This window comes from Trachymyrmex cornetzi, unplaced genomic scaffold, assembly GCF_001594075.2.
Source record: "Trachymyrmex cornetzi isolate Tcor2-1 unplaced genomic scaffold, Tcor1.1 scaffold223, whole genome shotgun sequence".
In the NCBI taxonomy this organism is placed as follows: Eukaryota; Metazoa; Arthropoda; class Insecta; order Hymenoptera; family Formicidae; genus Trachymyrmex; species Trachymyrmex cornetzi.
This window is the reverse complement of record NW_017296881.1, coordinates 1,483,433-1,496,376: the sequence shown is the minus strand read 5'-3', so window position 1 is coordinate 1,496,376 and position 12,944 is coordinate 1,483,433. Positions and strand designations below refer to the sequence as shown.

The window sequence follows — 12,944 nt, the reverse complement described above, 5'->3', positions numbered from 1 at the left end:
TTAATCCTGTCAAATCCAGAGAGTCGCGATACTAATTTCAAATCAAACGGCACGTCACTCTACCACTTGGGTGTCGGAGTGAGTCGTGAGATGGTCACGGTCTTATGGGTTACTTGGAAATTTCGCTTTCCTGCTGACGCTCAAATTTTTCCATCTATTCCGCTCGCACGTTAATGCGTCGAGGAAAGATTTAGAGAACACGGAGACGAATTGTTTTTTTTTTCTTTTAACATCGCGATAATCGGGCGATTGCTATCTTTCTATGACGCAGAAAACGTAACGGCGGAGGCGCGCACGAGTTCGGAGCCGCCGGAGGCTAGTCCGGTACATTCTCAGTCGCAGCAGCAGTCGTCGCAACAACAACCGCCGCAGCAACCCCTTCAGCAGCAACAGGCAGCGGCCCAGCAGTACCGGGAGGCGCAAGTACCGCGTCCTTCCCAGCAACCGTCGACACCGGAGAAGCCCGCATGGGGATACGGGCTGGATCTCATCGGTAGCCAGGCGTCGGCCTTCTGGCAAAACTACCAAGGTCAGTTCTTCCAACGGCACGCTACTTCACCCTCGTCGTACCCTCTTGCGTTCGATTTCATCGTCGATTCACAGTTCCCACGGTATTCCCACGGAACCGCGCGCGGAAAAATAAACAGGGAATACTTAAGCCACTTATCGTTAACGGAGGATCGCGATAGCCATGTCGTTCCCGCCTCCGCTTCTTCCTCCTTCCCGATATATCTCGAAACATCCCGGCCGTGTCCCAATACGTTGTGTTCCCTTCGAGTTTCACTATGTTGTATTACAATTACCTCGGCGAGATATTCTGAAAAGAATTCGAAAACGTCAAAGAGTTGCCTGACGGGAAAGAATAAAGCGGCCCAAGGAAACTAGTCTGCCATCTACATTATAAAGTTTACGGTAATTCGAGAAAGTAGCAGTCGCGTGTTAGAAACTTGAGGTCAAGGGAGTACGGGAAGGGGGAAGGACGATTCGAGGATACAGGCCCAGAGCCAGCGGCGGGATCCGCTAATTCGGATAATCGCATTCCCGTATTAGGATCCACTCAATTTTTCTGATCTTCCGGCCGAGTGCTTTCGATCCTCGATTACCCTGACAAAAAAAAAGAGAGAGAGAGAAAGAAGAAAAGAGAGGAGATTGACCCCGAGGGCTAGAGAGACGGTGGAGCGGACGGTGGTAGTATGTCGTGGTGGTATCGTGCAAAGTAAATTATTCGAAAGATCTCGAGCGAGAGCAATCACGCCGCCGGCAATAACAACCCCGTGCACGAAGAGGGTAGGAGGAGGGAGGGAGGGAGGGAGAGAGAGAGAGAGAGAGTGAGTGAGTGAGGCAAGGAGAGGGGGAAGGAACCGAGCAGGTCCTGACGAGGAAACACGAGGTATTTGAATAGGGTCCCGCAGCCACTCGGGCATCATGATGCGGAATCCATTTGCAATAAACAACAGAGATTTAGACGGGGGTGACGCGGGAGAGGAGAGACAACGAGACGAGTCGAGCGGTAGCGTCAAGATGGAAAGAGGGGATGGGAGGGGTGACCATCGAGAAGGAACACGGGGAAAGAGGTGGTTCGACGTAATGTCGTCTAAGGTGGGTACTTACGCCACTGAGGGGACCTCGGAGGCCGCCGCCGCGTCTTCGAGTCATGCATTCTATACGAGCGATGGCTCTCATTCTTGTCACATTGTCAATAAAAAAAAGTATTTTTTATAAGTTTCGATCGTAACTGATAAATCTCGTTGCAATCTGAAGATCTCGTTGAAAAATATTTCGCGTATTAATTCTATTATAGCAAATGTTTGCCATGAAATGTAGGTCGATTCTTCTTTCCTTCAAGATCTATCCTTTGTCGTCGCCTTCATCAGCTGATCCTAAATCCCTACTAACTCTGGCTGAGTTGAACCCTTTTGTGGAAGAGTATCTAGTGCTTTCAATGTCGCGTCACATCCCTTACTCTTCCAATAATACAATCACAGTTTCGCGACCGTGTCCTCCCGCACATATAGCGCACTTACATGAGCGCCACTGGCTGTAATGCAGAGTTTATGCACATCTCTCGCAAGTAAGGAAGGAGCCGTAATTTCCCCGGCGGCCAACGCGGCTCTCGGTGGCGTTACCTGTCCTCCCTTCCTTCTTCCACTCTCACGTTCCCTCCGCGCTTCCCTTAAACCTCCTCCAGCCTCCCGCCCTCTCTTACGTCGCGTTGCTCTCTTCCTTTCTCTCTCGCGCGTGCATACACGTACGTACATATACGACGCGGTGTACGTGTACAAGTATGCACGACGCGCGATTCCTCCACGTCGTCCACCATCCACAGAGTACGACGAAGCACTCCGCCACGCTTTAATATTCAGACTATATGCAATAATTTCGCAGCAACCATAACCCCCTCCCTCTACCTCCCTCCTGATTTCGCAACACTCTTGCTTTCTCCGTCCTTCCCTCTCTCTCTCTCTTTCTCTTGCTCTCGCTCTTTCCATCCTCCTTCTCAAACCACCATCTTCAGCCTCGCCGTCTCTATCGTTTATTTCCTCCCCCCTTATTCCTCCTTGCCTAACTCCCCTGTTTCTTCCCCCTTCCTATCCTGCCCAACCGTGTTTCTTCCATCGCACGAAGAGACGTAGCACGTACGAACACACCCACACCGAGACTTTGCGAGATTGCTCCACGGTGTGGTGCACTGTACCTCCATCTTCCACCCTGCGACCGCAATCACTCTAAATCGCCGCGCGGGCATTAATATTTGATGGACGAAGTCCTCGGGAATTATTCGAAATGGGAATAATCGCGATCGAGGCACGCCAGTATCATTTTTCACATCGATGTCTTGTGAGATCAGCATCAGCATACAGCTACGGCTTTAACGTCGTTAAACGCTAAACCCTTTTAGTCTTTACACGCCGCGCTTGGGCGCTTCCACGAATGAATTAACCTTGAATACCGTGCGGTCTACAAACTGAAAAAGAGAGAAAAATGAAAGTCAAACGTTGTCGAGAAGTAAAAAGTTTTAAGCTTCAGTCCCGCAAATCAAGCGTATCGCCTCGGGAGGAAAAATGACGACGACGACGGGGGACGAACGGGCTCCGTTGAATGCGCGCGCGCGTCGAATTATTTCCAGCTTTCCAGCCGCCCACGCGGCTGAGAAAATGCGAGCGTCGCACCTGCGTACGTACACGTGCGTAGACCATTACGCGGAAAGACAATAACCCCGCGGAAGAGTGATAAAGCGTGACGCGTGTGTACGGGCGATATAAAGGCTGAAGGAAGCCGACGCGCTGACGTGGGCGGCGGAGCTGGAGGTAGGGCGGCGCGGTGGAGGGCTTGGAAACATCCCCCGCCTTGAATATATCCACAAGGCACGACGACGTGGTTTTCCGGCGAGCAAGCCGGGACAGGAGAAATCGGACAGGGAAGACGGGAGGGAAGGAGAGAAAGCGAGGGCAGCAGAAAGGTAGAGTTTCGATCTGAACGCGATGGTAGCTCGCGTGGTTGCAAGCTGACGGTGAGGTAGGTGTTGTCAGGAATATTGGGGTTGTTCCAAGACCCTCCCCGCACGGCGACCACTGCTCTTACTCGGGGTGTTTTCTTCTGCTTTCTTATATTTGAAGAATAACGAATCTAAAAAATAACGATCTTTCAGAGTGGACTAGACACATTTTTTTAGAATAGCGTAATTAAAATTTTTTTTAGTTTGACAAAAGGAGGTAAATCGACCGATGTTATTTTCGAAGATTTCCAAGTTTACTATGAATACATACGAAAAAGAGAGAAAAGTCTGTCCTCGACTTATTTTGCGACGCCGCAGGCGTCCGATTGGAAAGGCGCCGGATTGTGAGGGGATTAAATTCGTTACTCGAGAGCTTTGACGCGAATAGCATACGGAAGAGAGAGATTTTTATGTGGCTGGGAGAAAGAACAATTACCGAGCGAGACTCATCGATCGTCCTGGATATCGTTGATTTATTTTTAAATATTATTGATGACATTGCTGAGACAGACTTCATCGACAAGTCGTGATTGAATTAACGATGTGTTTGTATTTTCCCGAACGGACATGAAATTGATGCAGAACGTCTTGGTGTAGCATTTCGATTTCGCGGTATGGAGAGGAGAGTGCGGGCGAAAGAGGAGGGAAAAGAAAGTAAACAGACTGAGGTAGAGGAGGATGGTAGGTGATCACACTTAACGGAAATTTGAAATTATAAGATTCGTGTGATTCGAAAGTGAGGAAGAGAGGCCCGGGCACCGGAGATTCATCCTCATTTCTCTCCTCCTGCATCCTCTCTCCTCCCAGTTCCTCTGCTTTTTGTGTCTCCGCGCTGCTCCATGCGGCTCCTTGATTCATACAATTTCATGGTCGGCTTGGCGCTCAAGCGCCTATCCCCACCCCTATTCGCATCTTCCGTTCACCCCTCCTTCCTATATATCTCGCTTTCCGGCCCTCTGCTTTCCGTTCGCTGCTGCTGCTGCTGCTGTTCTCCGCCTTTCAAACCTCGTCTGCTTTACATAAAGATCGGAACATTAAAAACGCGATGCTACACGAAATCAACCCTCTAGACTCTTCCCCGCCTCCCTCCCCCCTTTATCCTCGTCTCGTACCCTATATCCCTTTTTACTGGCGAACGTCACTAACCCTCGGGTTCTTCGAGATTCTCGAGTGAACAAGAGCATTCAGCCAATTACCATCGTTTCGATGTGATACTTAAATTGCTTTTTTCGCCGTTCGCGCAAGAACGAAACATGTCGAGTGCACTCATCACGTTGACGATTATATCCGATATCCGGCGCCGCCGCGGCAAATCCGGTTAAATCTCAAGGCCGTCGTTCTCGGCAGGTTTCGCGGAGGAAGTTCCTCGGCTGTGTGTAATCGCAAAAAACTCCTATATGGAATAAAAAGCACAAGTGTCTGGCGAGAGTGCTTATCAATTGCGAGTTATTGGTCGTCTTCGTGGAATTCATCTCGTCGCAGAATCGGGTTTTCAGGGGAATATAATAATGAAGTTCGCGTACGAGAGAGCGAAGGTGTATTCTCGATCTTGGGGCGAACAATGCGCGGGAGTTTTTCCAGTTCTTGCGAGAGACCCCCGACTTGCGACCGTGCATTCTCGCCCCGTCCTCGGGTTTCGATTCGGTTCGTTTTCTTCTTCTACCCATGAGGCAAGGTGGCCTCTCCTCGCGGACCGCATTGTGTCGGAGTTAATTACGTGCGGATAAATGCGGAGTCATAGAGGGGCGAGCCCTCTTCTTTTTCAGCGGACGTCTTTTTTAGGGGGCCCTCGCCTCACGCCGCACCGCCACCCCTCCCCCTCCCCCTCCCCCTCCAAAAAGCCCCAGGGTGATATGGCGCGCGATGCGATGGCACACAATACCAACCGTTTAGGGCCCCGGCGAGGCCCCCGTACGGCGGCGGCCACGGCCTGAAATTGTTTTCATTGTCCGGACGATTTGTCAGGGTGTGTAAGACGGTAGCGAAACTATTAGCGGTTCATTCTTCTTGGACTCTCGAGATACGCTGTCCGCAGAATTCCACGGGATCGAGCGACGAGCTCTCTTCTTTCTTCATTCGATACGCTACGCACGCAACGATACCCGCGAGAAATCGCGAATCTGGATTTCCAAGTCGTCGTCGCTGTGCACGTCACTTTCTTACGTCGGGCGGATCGACGGACAATATAACGGTGGCGAATGTTCGCCAAGTTATTAGAATGGAAAAAAACGAGTGACGAGAGAATATCCCCTCCCCCCCCCACCCCAAAAAAAGAAGTACGTGCACAATCAATCAAATCACTTTTTCGTGGTCTTTATCTCGGCTCGATGTAACAAAAGGTGTATTCTCAACCGTTCCGAATGAAGCAAGAAAGTTTCCTTAAATCGGCCCTTCGCCTCGAGGTGTCTTCCCTTTCCTACCCCTACTGCTCTTCTCCACCCTTCTCCGTGAGACTCGCCGAGCGAGTGTTATATCTGGAGCAGTTAAATTGTCATTTGGATATCAAAGGGACGCGACACCCCGCGCGCGGATAAGGGCGCGAGAGGTAATTTGGCTCAGCGAAACGCAAACATTGCTCTCCGTGTGCCCCAAAGTCGTGGAATATAACGGCCCTGACGAACGCACGAATTCACACCCACGTGCCACGAAACAGCCCTCAGCTATTGTTGCTCAAAGCATAATGGAATCTCGGCCCCGTCGTCTCTAGTCCCGACGATAAAGATGGAGCGGGATAGAACGGGGGAAAGGGAGGAATACGAGACAGAGAGCATCGTCGATGCCGACTCCTCTCGCACGTCCGCGCGCACGCCGGTTAACCGGGACTTAATGGCCTCGCAATTGGATTTTACCATTGCTCTTTGCTCAAGGAGGCGCCATTTCACGCTTACCGATCAGATCTGCGTCCTTTCGTCGCACGCTCGCGCGCTCTGTATAATGTTCTTCACCATCCTTCCGTTTAATCCTCTGCACTGAGAGAAATACACCTATACATATATTTTATATGATATATAACTTACAAAATCTTTTTTATCTTTTAATTAAAAATGTTTGTTGTTTTAATCAAAATTTGGTCATTCTATTTAAATTTCAATTAAAATAACAAAATTTTTTAATTAAAAAGCAAGAAAGTTTTTGCAAGTCACGTATCGTACAAACATTTTTTTCAGTACGTTTATGTGATTTTTATTTGTAATCGACAATCAAAGAAATTCCTTCTTTTTCTAATCGTTAGAATCAGTTAAATATTACCTTCGAAATGTTGATTTGCCAATAGAATTTAATTCATTAATCATAAAAACTCTTATAAAATTTTCAATTTATTTTGATACAATAACCTACTCTAGCTCGAAGAAAATGGCATAATTTTGTAAATAGCGTCCATTGCATAAATCGGTCGGAAGGACAGGAGCGAGACGCGTGTGCCCGGTTAATTCGGCGCGATATCATTAAAGGGACATTTTCCAGTTTTCACCCTAATCCTTGCGAAATTCAGTGAGCAAACCCGCGGCCCTTTCACGCCTGCCTTCGTCCGTTATCCCGCTCGTCCCTTTTCCATCCCCCTTTTGCGCGCGGCTGACGGTAGCTGCCGGTTTTGCACTAATTACCGCTTCGTTTCATCCTTCGCGCGCGTGGTTCACGCCTCGTCGAATCCGCGCGTCGTTCCCGCCGCGCCGTCCGTGCGCGTTGCGAGCCGACGGACTTCTCTCCTCGAGGCGATTCCTTCAACGCTGTCGAGGCAACGGAGCGCGTTATCCGAACGCCGATATTAATCTTAAGCCGAGAACGCTAGTGAGACTACATTATACGCGTTGATTACATAGCGGAACAGTATTGTATTATGTAGGCTATATTATAAATGCTTTGCCACACACAACATACACACGCCCTGTCGTTTTGTTGTTCAGTTGTCTGTCAATTTCGTATGCTTTTTTTTGTCGCAGAATCGCTGGTGCAGGAACTCGAGCTGGAGAGAAAATCGCGGCAGCACCAAGCGGCCGAGAGGGACCAAGTCAAGTCTCCTCTTCAAGGTGCGTTGTATAAAAATACGGGATTATTTTCGCGCGTGTTTACTCCATAGAATTTTTTTTTATTTTTTTTTTTTTAATCATTTCATTTTATTGATGTACATTTATTTTATTTTTGCCATCGCATTAATCGACATCTTTTCACGAATACGATACATATTCACGATCTCGGAAAGTTTCTCTCTCACGTTCTCGCATTCGGAGAGCGCAGTTTTCGTGCAGTACGCGTAGAGCGATTTCTTGCTATACGGAATAAAGTTCGGATCTTTAATTAGAAACTCTTCAGGGGCGGTCGCGTCTCGAGGGAGGGTGGGCGAGACGGTTCTTGCAAAGGCGTCAGCGGCATAGCCCCGGCATATTCGAAACTTGGCCTCGCTCTCCTCCGTGGAAACTTGTCCGAAGGAAGTTTCCAACTCGCGCAAAAACTATATCCGTAGCGCGATTTCGATGCTCCAAGGCTCCGGCCGGCGTGACGTTGCACGTAAATAATCGTTTTTCACCCGCACGCCCACCCTCTCGGGGGCTCTCGAAAGGAATTAACAAGTCTGCTCTTAATTGGCAACGTCCTTGCAAAATCAACTCCCACATCTTGGGCCAGAGCTTTTTATCCACGGTTATGTACGGTAAACTTACTGCGGTAGATCTGTACCGCAAGAAGAATGAAATTAAGTAAAGTGTATATATATATATATATATATATTTTATATAATATATGTTAATATATGATAATATATGATAATACATGATAATAATATTATATAATAATATAACTGTTGCTAAAATTTGTCCAAGCTTTCTTTTTTTTTCTCACCGAATGATCGGAACCAACCATTAAGAAAAGAATAAAATATTACTAAAACACGCATGTTGAATCAAACAAAATGACGTATCCTGAGAGGGCTATTGCAGAGGTCGAGCAGATTGAAGCGATCCGAATGTGGGCGCGGAGAGACGAGTAAACCGAATCACGCGGACTATTAACGTATAGTGATTTTCAATCATAAGCGACAGTTCGATAAAAAGTAGAGTGGCGGCTCGATCACAAAGGCCGCGCTAAGGCCGATGACTCGGCCGGACTCGTATTTACGAACGTATGCGTACACGATAGGGTCTGACACCCAACCTCCCTCCCCCCTCCTCCCCCCTTCCCCTCTCCCATCCCCTTTCGCCCTTTTTCTCGACTCTCGGTTCCTCCATCTCTTCATCCACCTCGCGCGTCCCTCCTGCGTTCATCTGCGTCTCGAGAGCCAACGATAATTAGTGAGCGGCGCCTTCTTCCCAACGAACGATCATCGAATGACCCAGCTGGTCCACCTTCACCGTATCGCGCCGCACCACCGTAAGGCATCTAACCTACCACCGAATCCTCCGACGAGCTCCATCCCGTAGTGGAATTACGCCCACGACCATTCATCTCCCATATGCATCTTCATCCGCGAGACATCCGCTCCTCTCTCGTATTCCCATTAAGAGTCGCGACACGCCTAACACTCATGCTACATCGGTGCTGTAAGATCTAAATTTAGCACTCAATACGTCAGCTCCCCCATTCTCCTCGCTGTTATTACATGCGCAAACGCGACACGTTTTATACTCGTATATCCGATAAGTAAAATTCACTACCCGATACAACCCGCGCACAAATGAAAGGAATACGGACTCCAAAGTGCACCTGCGATTCGCTTCTGTTTCAGAGTCGCGGACGGGTTACTACAAGAACTCCGTTCTGTTTACGAGTGCGACCTAGAAGAGGCCGGACGACGGCAGACGGGGGCAGCAGGCAGATCGGGCAGATCGTGCAGCGAGCAGCCGAAGCGAGTGATCGATCGGACAAAGCGGAAAGCGCAATTCGAAACCACGAGAGCGGACTCACACAACGAGAGGCAAACGTGAAGAAACGGAATCGTGATGGTCGACCGCGAGAAGAAATGCACGGGATTCGACGAGGAAGAGCGAAACTCCGAGTGATGATCTCGCGCGAGTGACCGCGCAGACTTATTGTACAGCTCGGCGAACAGTGCGAATACCGAGAGCAACCGGAAGGCTCCACGAGAGTATTTTATCGTCGAGAGACTCGTAAGTTCCGGATAGAATCGTACGAGCGAGCGCTAAGCGACAGTAGACTCAATTTCGACGAACGAATAAAAACGTGCGGCTATATTCATGCGTTTGTACAGAGCCGCGATCACGTTTTCCGACGCTCGAAGGGAAAACTCGGAGGGATGGGGAGGAGGAGGAGAGGGGGGGGAGGTAGAAAGATAAAGGAGGCCCTCGAATCGAGATCGGTCCAGTCAGCGTTCCGCAAAACGAGGACCGATCCACACACATATCAACGACGCGATATTCGCCGATCTCCCAATTTCGCGTTCGCGGTGATCGTGGAGTCGCGTCGTTCGTTCGACGAGACGACGGAATTCCGAAGGGAGGATATTCTCTAAATGTACGCGCCATCAATTATACCCGTGATGGATGATGAACCGAACATTGCGTGACTCTCGCGGTACCGAGACGATCGCGGACAGTAGGCGGGGCAGAAATCGGGAACGAGGAGAGAGAAATAGAGGCAGAGACGAGAGAGGGAGATAAGAGAGGCATATTTCTAAAGACTGCTGGAGAGTGCGTGCGTGAGTGCATGCGTTCCTAGAGGTACCTATCTCCTAATTATCGAGCGAATTAATTAGATAATCGTTTTTAAGGGATCCAGGCGATCGGACGCGCCACGCAGTCGTCGTGAGACGCGCCGATTTCGAGTATTATTATCATTATTAATATTATTATATACGTCGCCGCGGCGGCGCGAGGCCCGATCCGATCGCCACTGCGAAACGAATGTCGAGTCGCGGGCCCTCTCGTCGCGACCGGCCCGATTCGATATCTCGGAATCGGCGTCTTCGGCGGCGCCGATCGATGCATCTCGACGTCGCGACGATTTTTTTTTTTTTTCGAAAACGCCGTCTCTCTTGCTAGGCACACGTCGCAGCGCCGAGAAACGCGCCGGCTTTTTTGTAAAATGCGCATAACAGCGCGGAAATTGACGAGTGAGTCTCTTCTGGTTTCAACGCGGAACGAGATTAGAGCCGCGACTCGAACGCTGTATCATAGAAAAGTGAGAGAGGGAGGGAAAGAGAGAAAGTGAGAGAATAAGAATGACGTGACGAAAAAAATGATCGACTGAATGAAGAAAGAATGAACAATAGATATATAGAGAAAGAGAGAGAGAAAGAAAGATCGCGAGAGAAAGAGAGAAAACGAGAGTAGAAGTGTCTTATAGAAAGAATCTTACGAGTATATGCGTACGCGTGTGTGTGTGTGTGAGATTGTGTATGTATGGTAAAAACGGAAACAAAACGGAGGATTCTCTCCTAGCGTCTTAAATCGTAACACCTTATTTATATAAATAACTTAGTTACTACCGAAACAAGTAAGTCTAATCCATATTGCGTGTGTCCCGCGTTTGCGTTGACCGCCCATGAATCCGGCGAAATATCTCTTGACGAGTGCGAAAAACAAGTAGAACGAGAAAAACAAATGAAATGGCAGGAAAAGGACATTTCGACGAACCCGTAAGATGCGCGCGATACAGAGCGAGGAAGGCGCCAAGGATATTTCCCCGGGGATGGTCCCCGTATTTAAGATCCATGTACAAAGTCTTTTGCCGTAAGGTTCTTGTGTTGTAAAGTTCACATAATCATAGTGTCTAGTATCGTACCAGCTAAAGCCCGTTAAGACGATGCTAAACGTAGAGAAACGAAAATTTAACCACCGATAGCTGATCCGTATTTGCCATCGCCGCTACCGATTGACGGAAGGAAAGGAAAGAGGGGAGGTTGAGAGGGTTGACAGGGCGTTCAGGTAACGTTTTTCACGATCGAGAACCGCAGGTCAACCTCTCGTCGTCAACGTCGATTGTAAGGACTTTGGCCGATGCCAATTAGTACAAATTAAATCTCGAGAGCAGAGATTGACGGAGCGACCGATTGAACCGATTTCTCACGCGAGATAAGCCACATTGATGATTATCGATACGATTACGCACAAACTATCACTGTAGATGAGAGAAAGAATAGCGAATATATTTCATATCGTTTAATTTTCGGTGCAATAAAATGAACGTCGAGATGATCGCCGAACATGCAGCACGTACGGTTTTCGATCGAGAAAAATGATACCGAATTGGTGAGGGTGACATAAAGGTGACACGGGGTGCGTTAGAAGAAGAAAAGTGCGAGACGTTTGCGGAGCGGAGTTGGGAATGTGGAAGAAAGGGGGACAGGGGGACTTTGTCGTCGCCACACATGCGAGTCACGGCGACGGTGACTAGTGACGCCGATTTCGCGACCGGACTTATACAATCTAGTATCGAGGCAAGAAGTGTATTCATTGTAATTCAGCATTATTACCTATAAATAAATAGTTGTTATTGTAAGCCGGATTTTTCTTTCATTCGATATCACCACGTGATCCTTTCCCTGACTTCTTGGGAGGCTCTTCTATCTTTCAATTATCTGCACTTTCTTTTCATACGTTACATTCATTTCATGTAAATGTATCCCAAGAACTTACAAGGTTTTGCTCTCCCCTGAACTCTTTACACCTGAGAAAAGAATATCCCGTGGTTAATGAATCAGACTCTTATTCCGTTTTTCAGCTCGTCGAAGCGCGTAAAAAGTACACGTGTTTTCCACTTTGTACGCATATCGGATCTTTTCTAGGGAATAGACAAATTGCACGGCCCTTAAAGATGACGACAAGAACGGCGCGATAAGGCGATCGCCCTGGGTGCGAATAAAAATGTATTCCGCGTCCGACATCTTCGCTTGGACGGAGAAGCGGGAGAGGGCTAATGAAGGGCTGAAGGGTACGGCGATGTATTCTTATCAATTTGCAGGTTCCGTAACGACCTGAGGCACGCGACGAGATCCCATTGGTCGAGACAGGCTCCACCCTTTCGGCGCGAGGAATATATTTTAATAGTAAATATAACGATAATATACCACACGAGCACGCTCCGCCGAAGCACCAGACACAGAAGGCTTCTTAATTGAATCAGTCATTCAGCGAGATCGCTACGTCCATGTCTTAATTGCTCATTCCCGCGCGTTAATTAGACGTTTTCATTTCATTGTCGATGCTGTGCGGTTGGTACAGCGCCAGCAGAGTCAAGCCGGAGCTAAAACTCGAGGCTAATTGTAGGGAATACGCAATTAGAGACAGTAATTAACACTCTGATCGATCAATTAGTCCGAATGTGAAATAAATCCTAGATACGATTCGCTTATGCATCAAGTTTCACACTAATTTCCATTCGTGAAAACAGTCCATTAATATATATATATCTTTTGCTTTTAAATAGAAAATTCTCTCTCTTAAATTCTAAAATAAAATATCTTGGACAATTGGTTTCGTGCTAAATACTGGCACCA

At 48.3% G+C, this 12,944-nt stretch overlaps 1 protein-coding gene across 7 annotated transcripts in view; it reads left to right on the top strand.

The window, feature by feature from the left end:
- dac (dachshund family transcription factor) overlaps nt 1–11,031 on the top strand; it is a 207,586-nt gene extending 196,555 nt beyond the window's left edge. For 5 of the 7 annotated variants that reach the window (XM_018506307.1, XM_018506306.1, XM_018506302.1 and 2 more), the window contains 3 exons: nt 272–529; nt 7,438–7,524; nt 9,216–11,031. In XM_018506307.1, the coding sequence (XP_018361809.1) occupies nt 272–529; nt 7,438–7,524; nt 9,216–9,268 (398 nt within the window). In that variant the 3' untranslated portion in view covers nt 9,269–11,031. The remainder of the gene's footprint in view (nt 1–271; nt 530–7,437; nt 7,525–9,215) is intronic. The other 2 variants (XM_018506305.1, XM_018506304.1) reach the window with 2 other exon arrangements.
- Nucleotides 11,032–12,944: the final 1,913 nt, after the last annotated feature.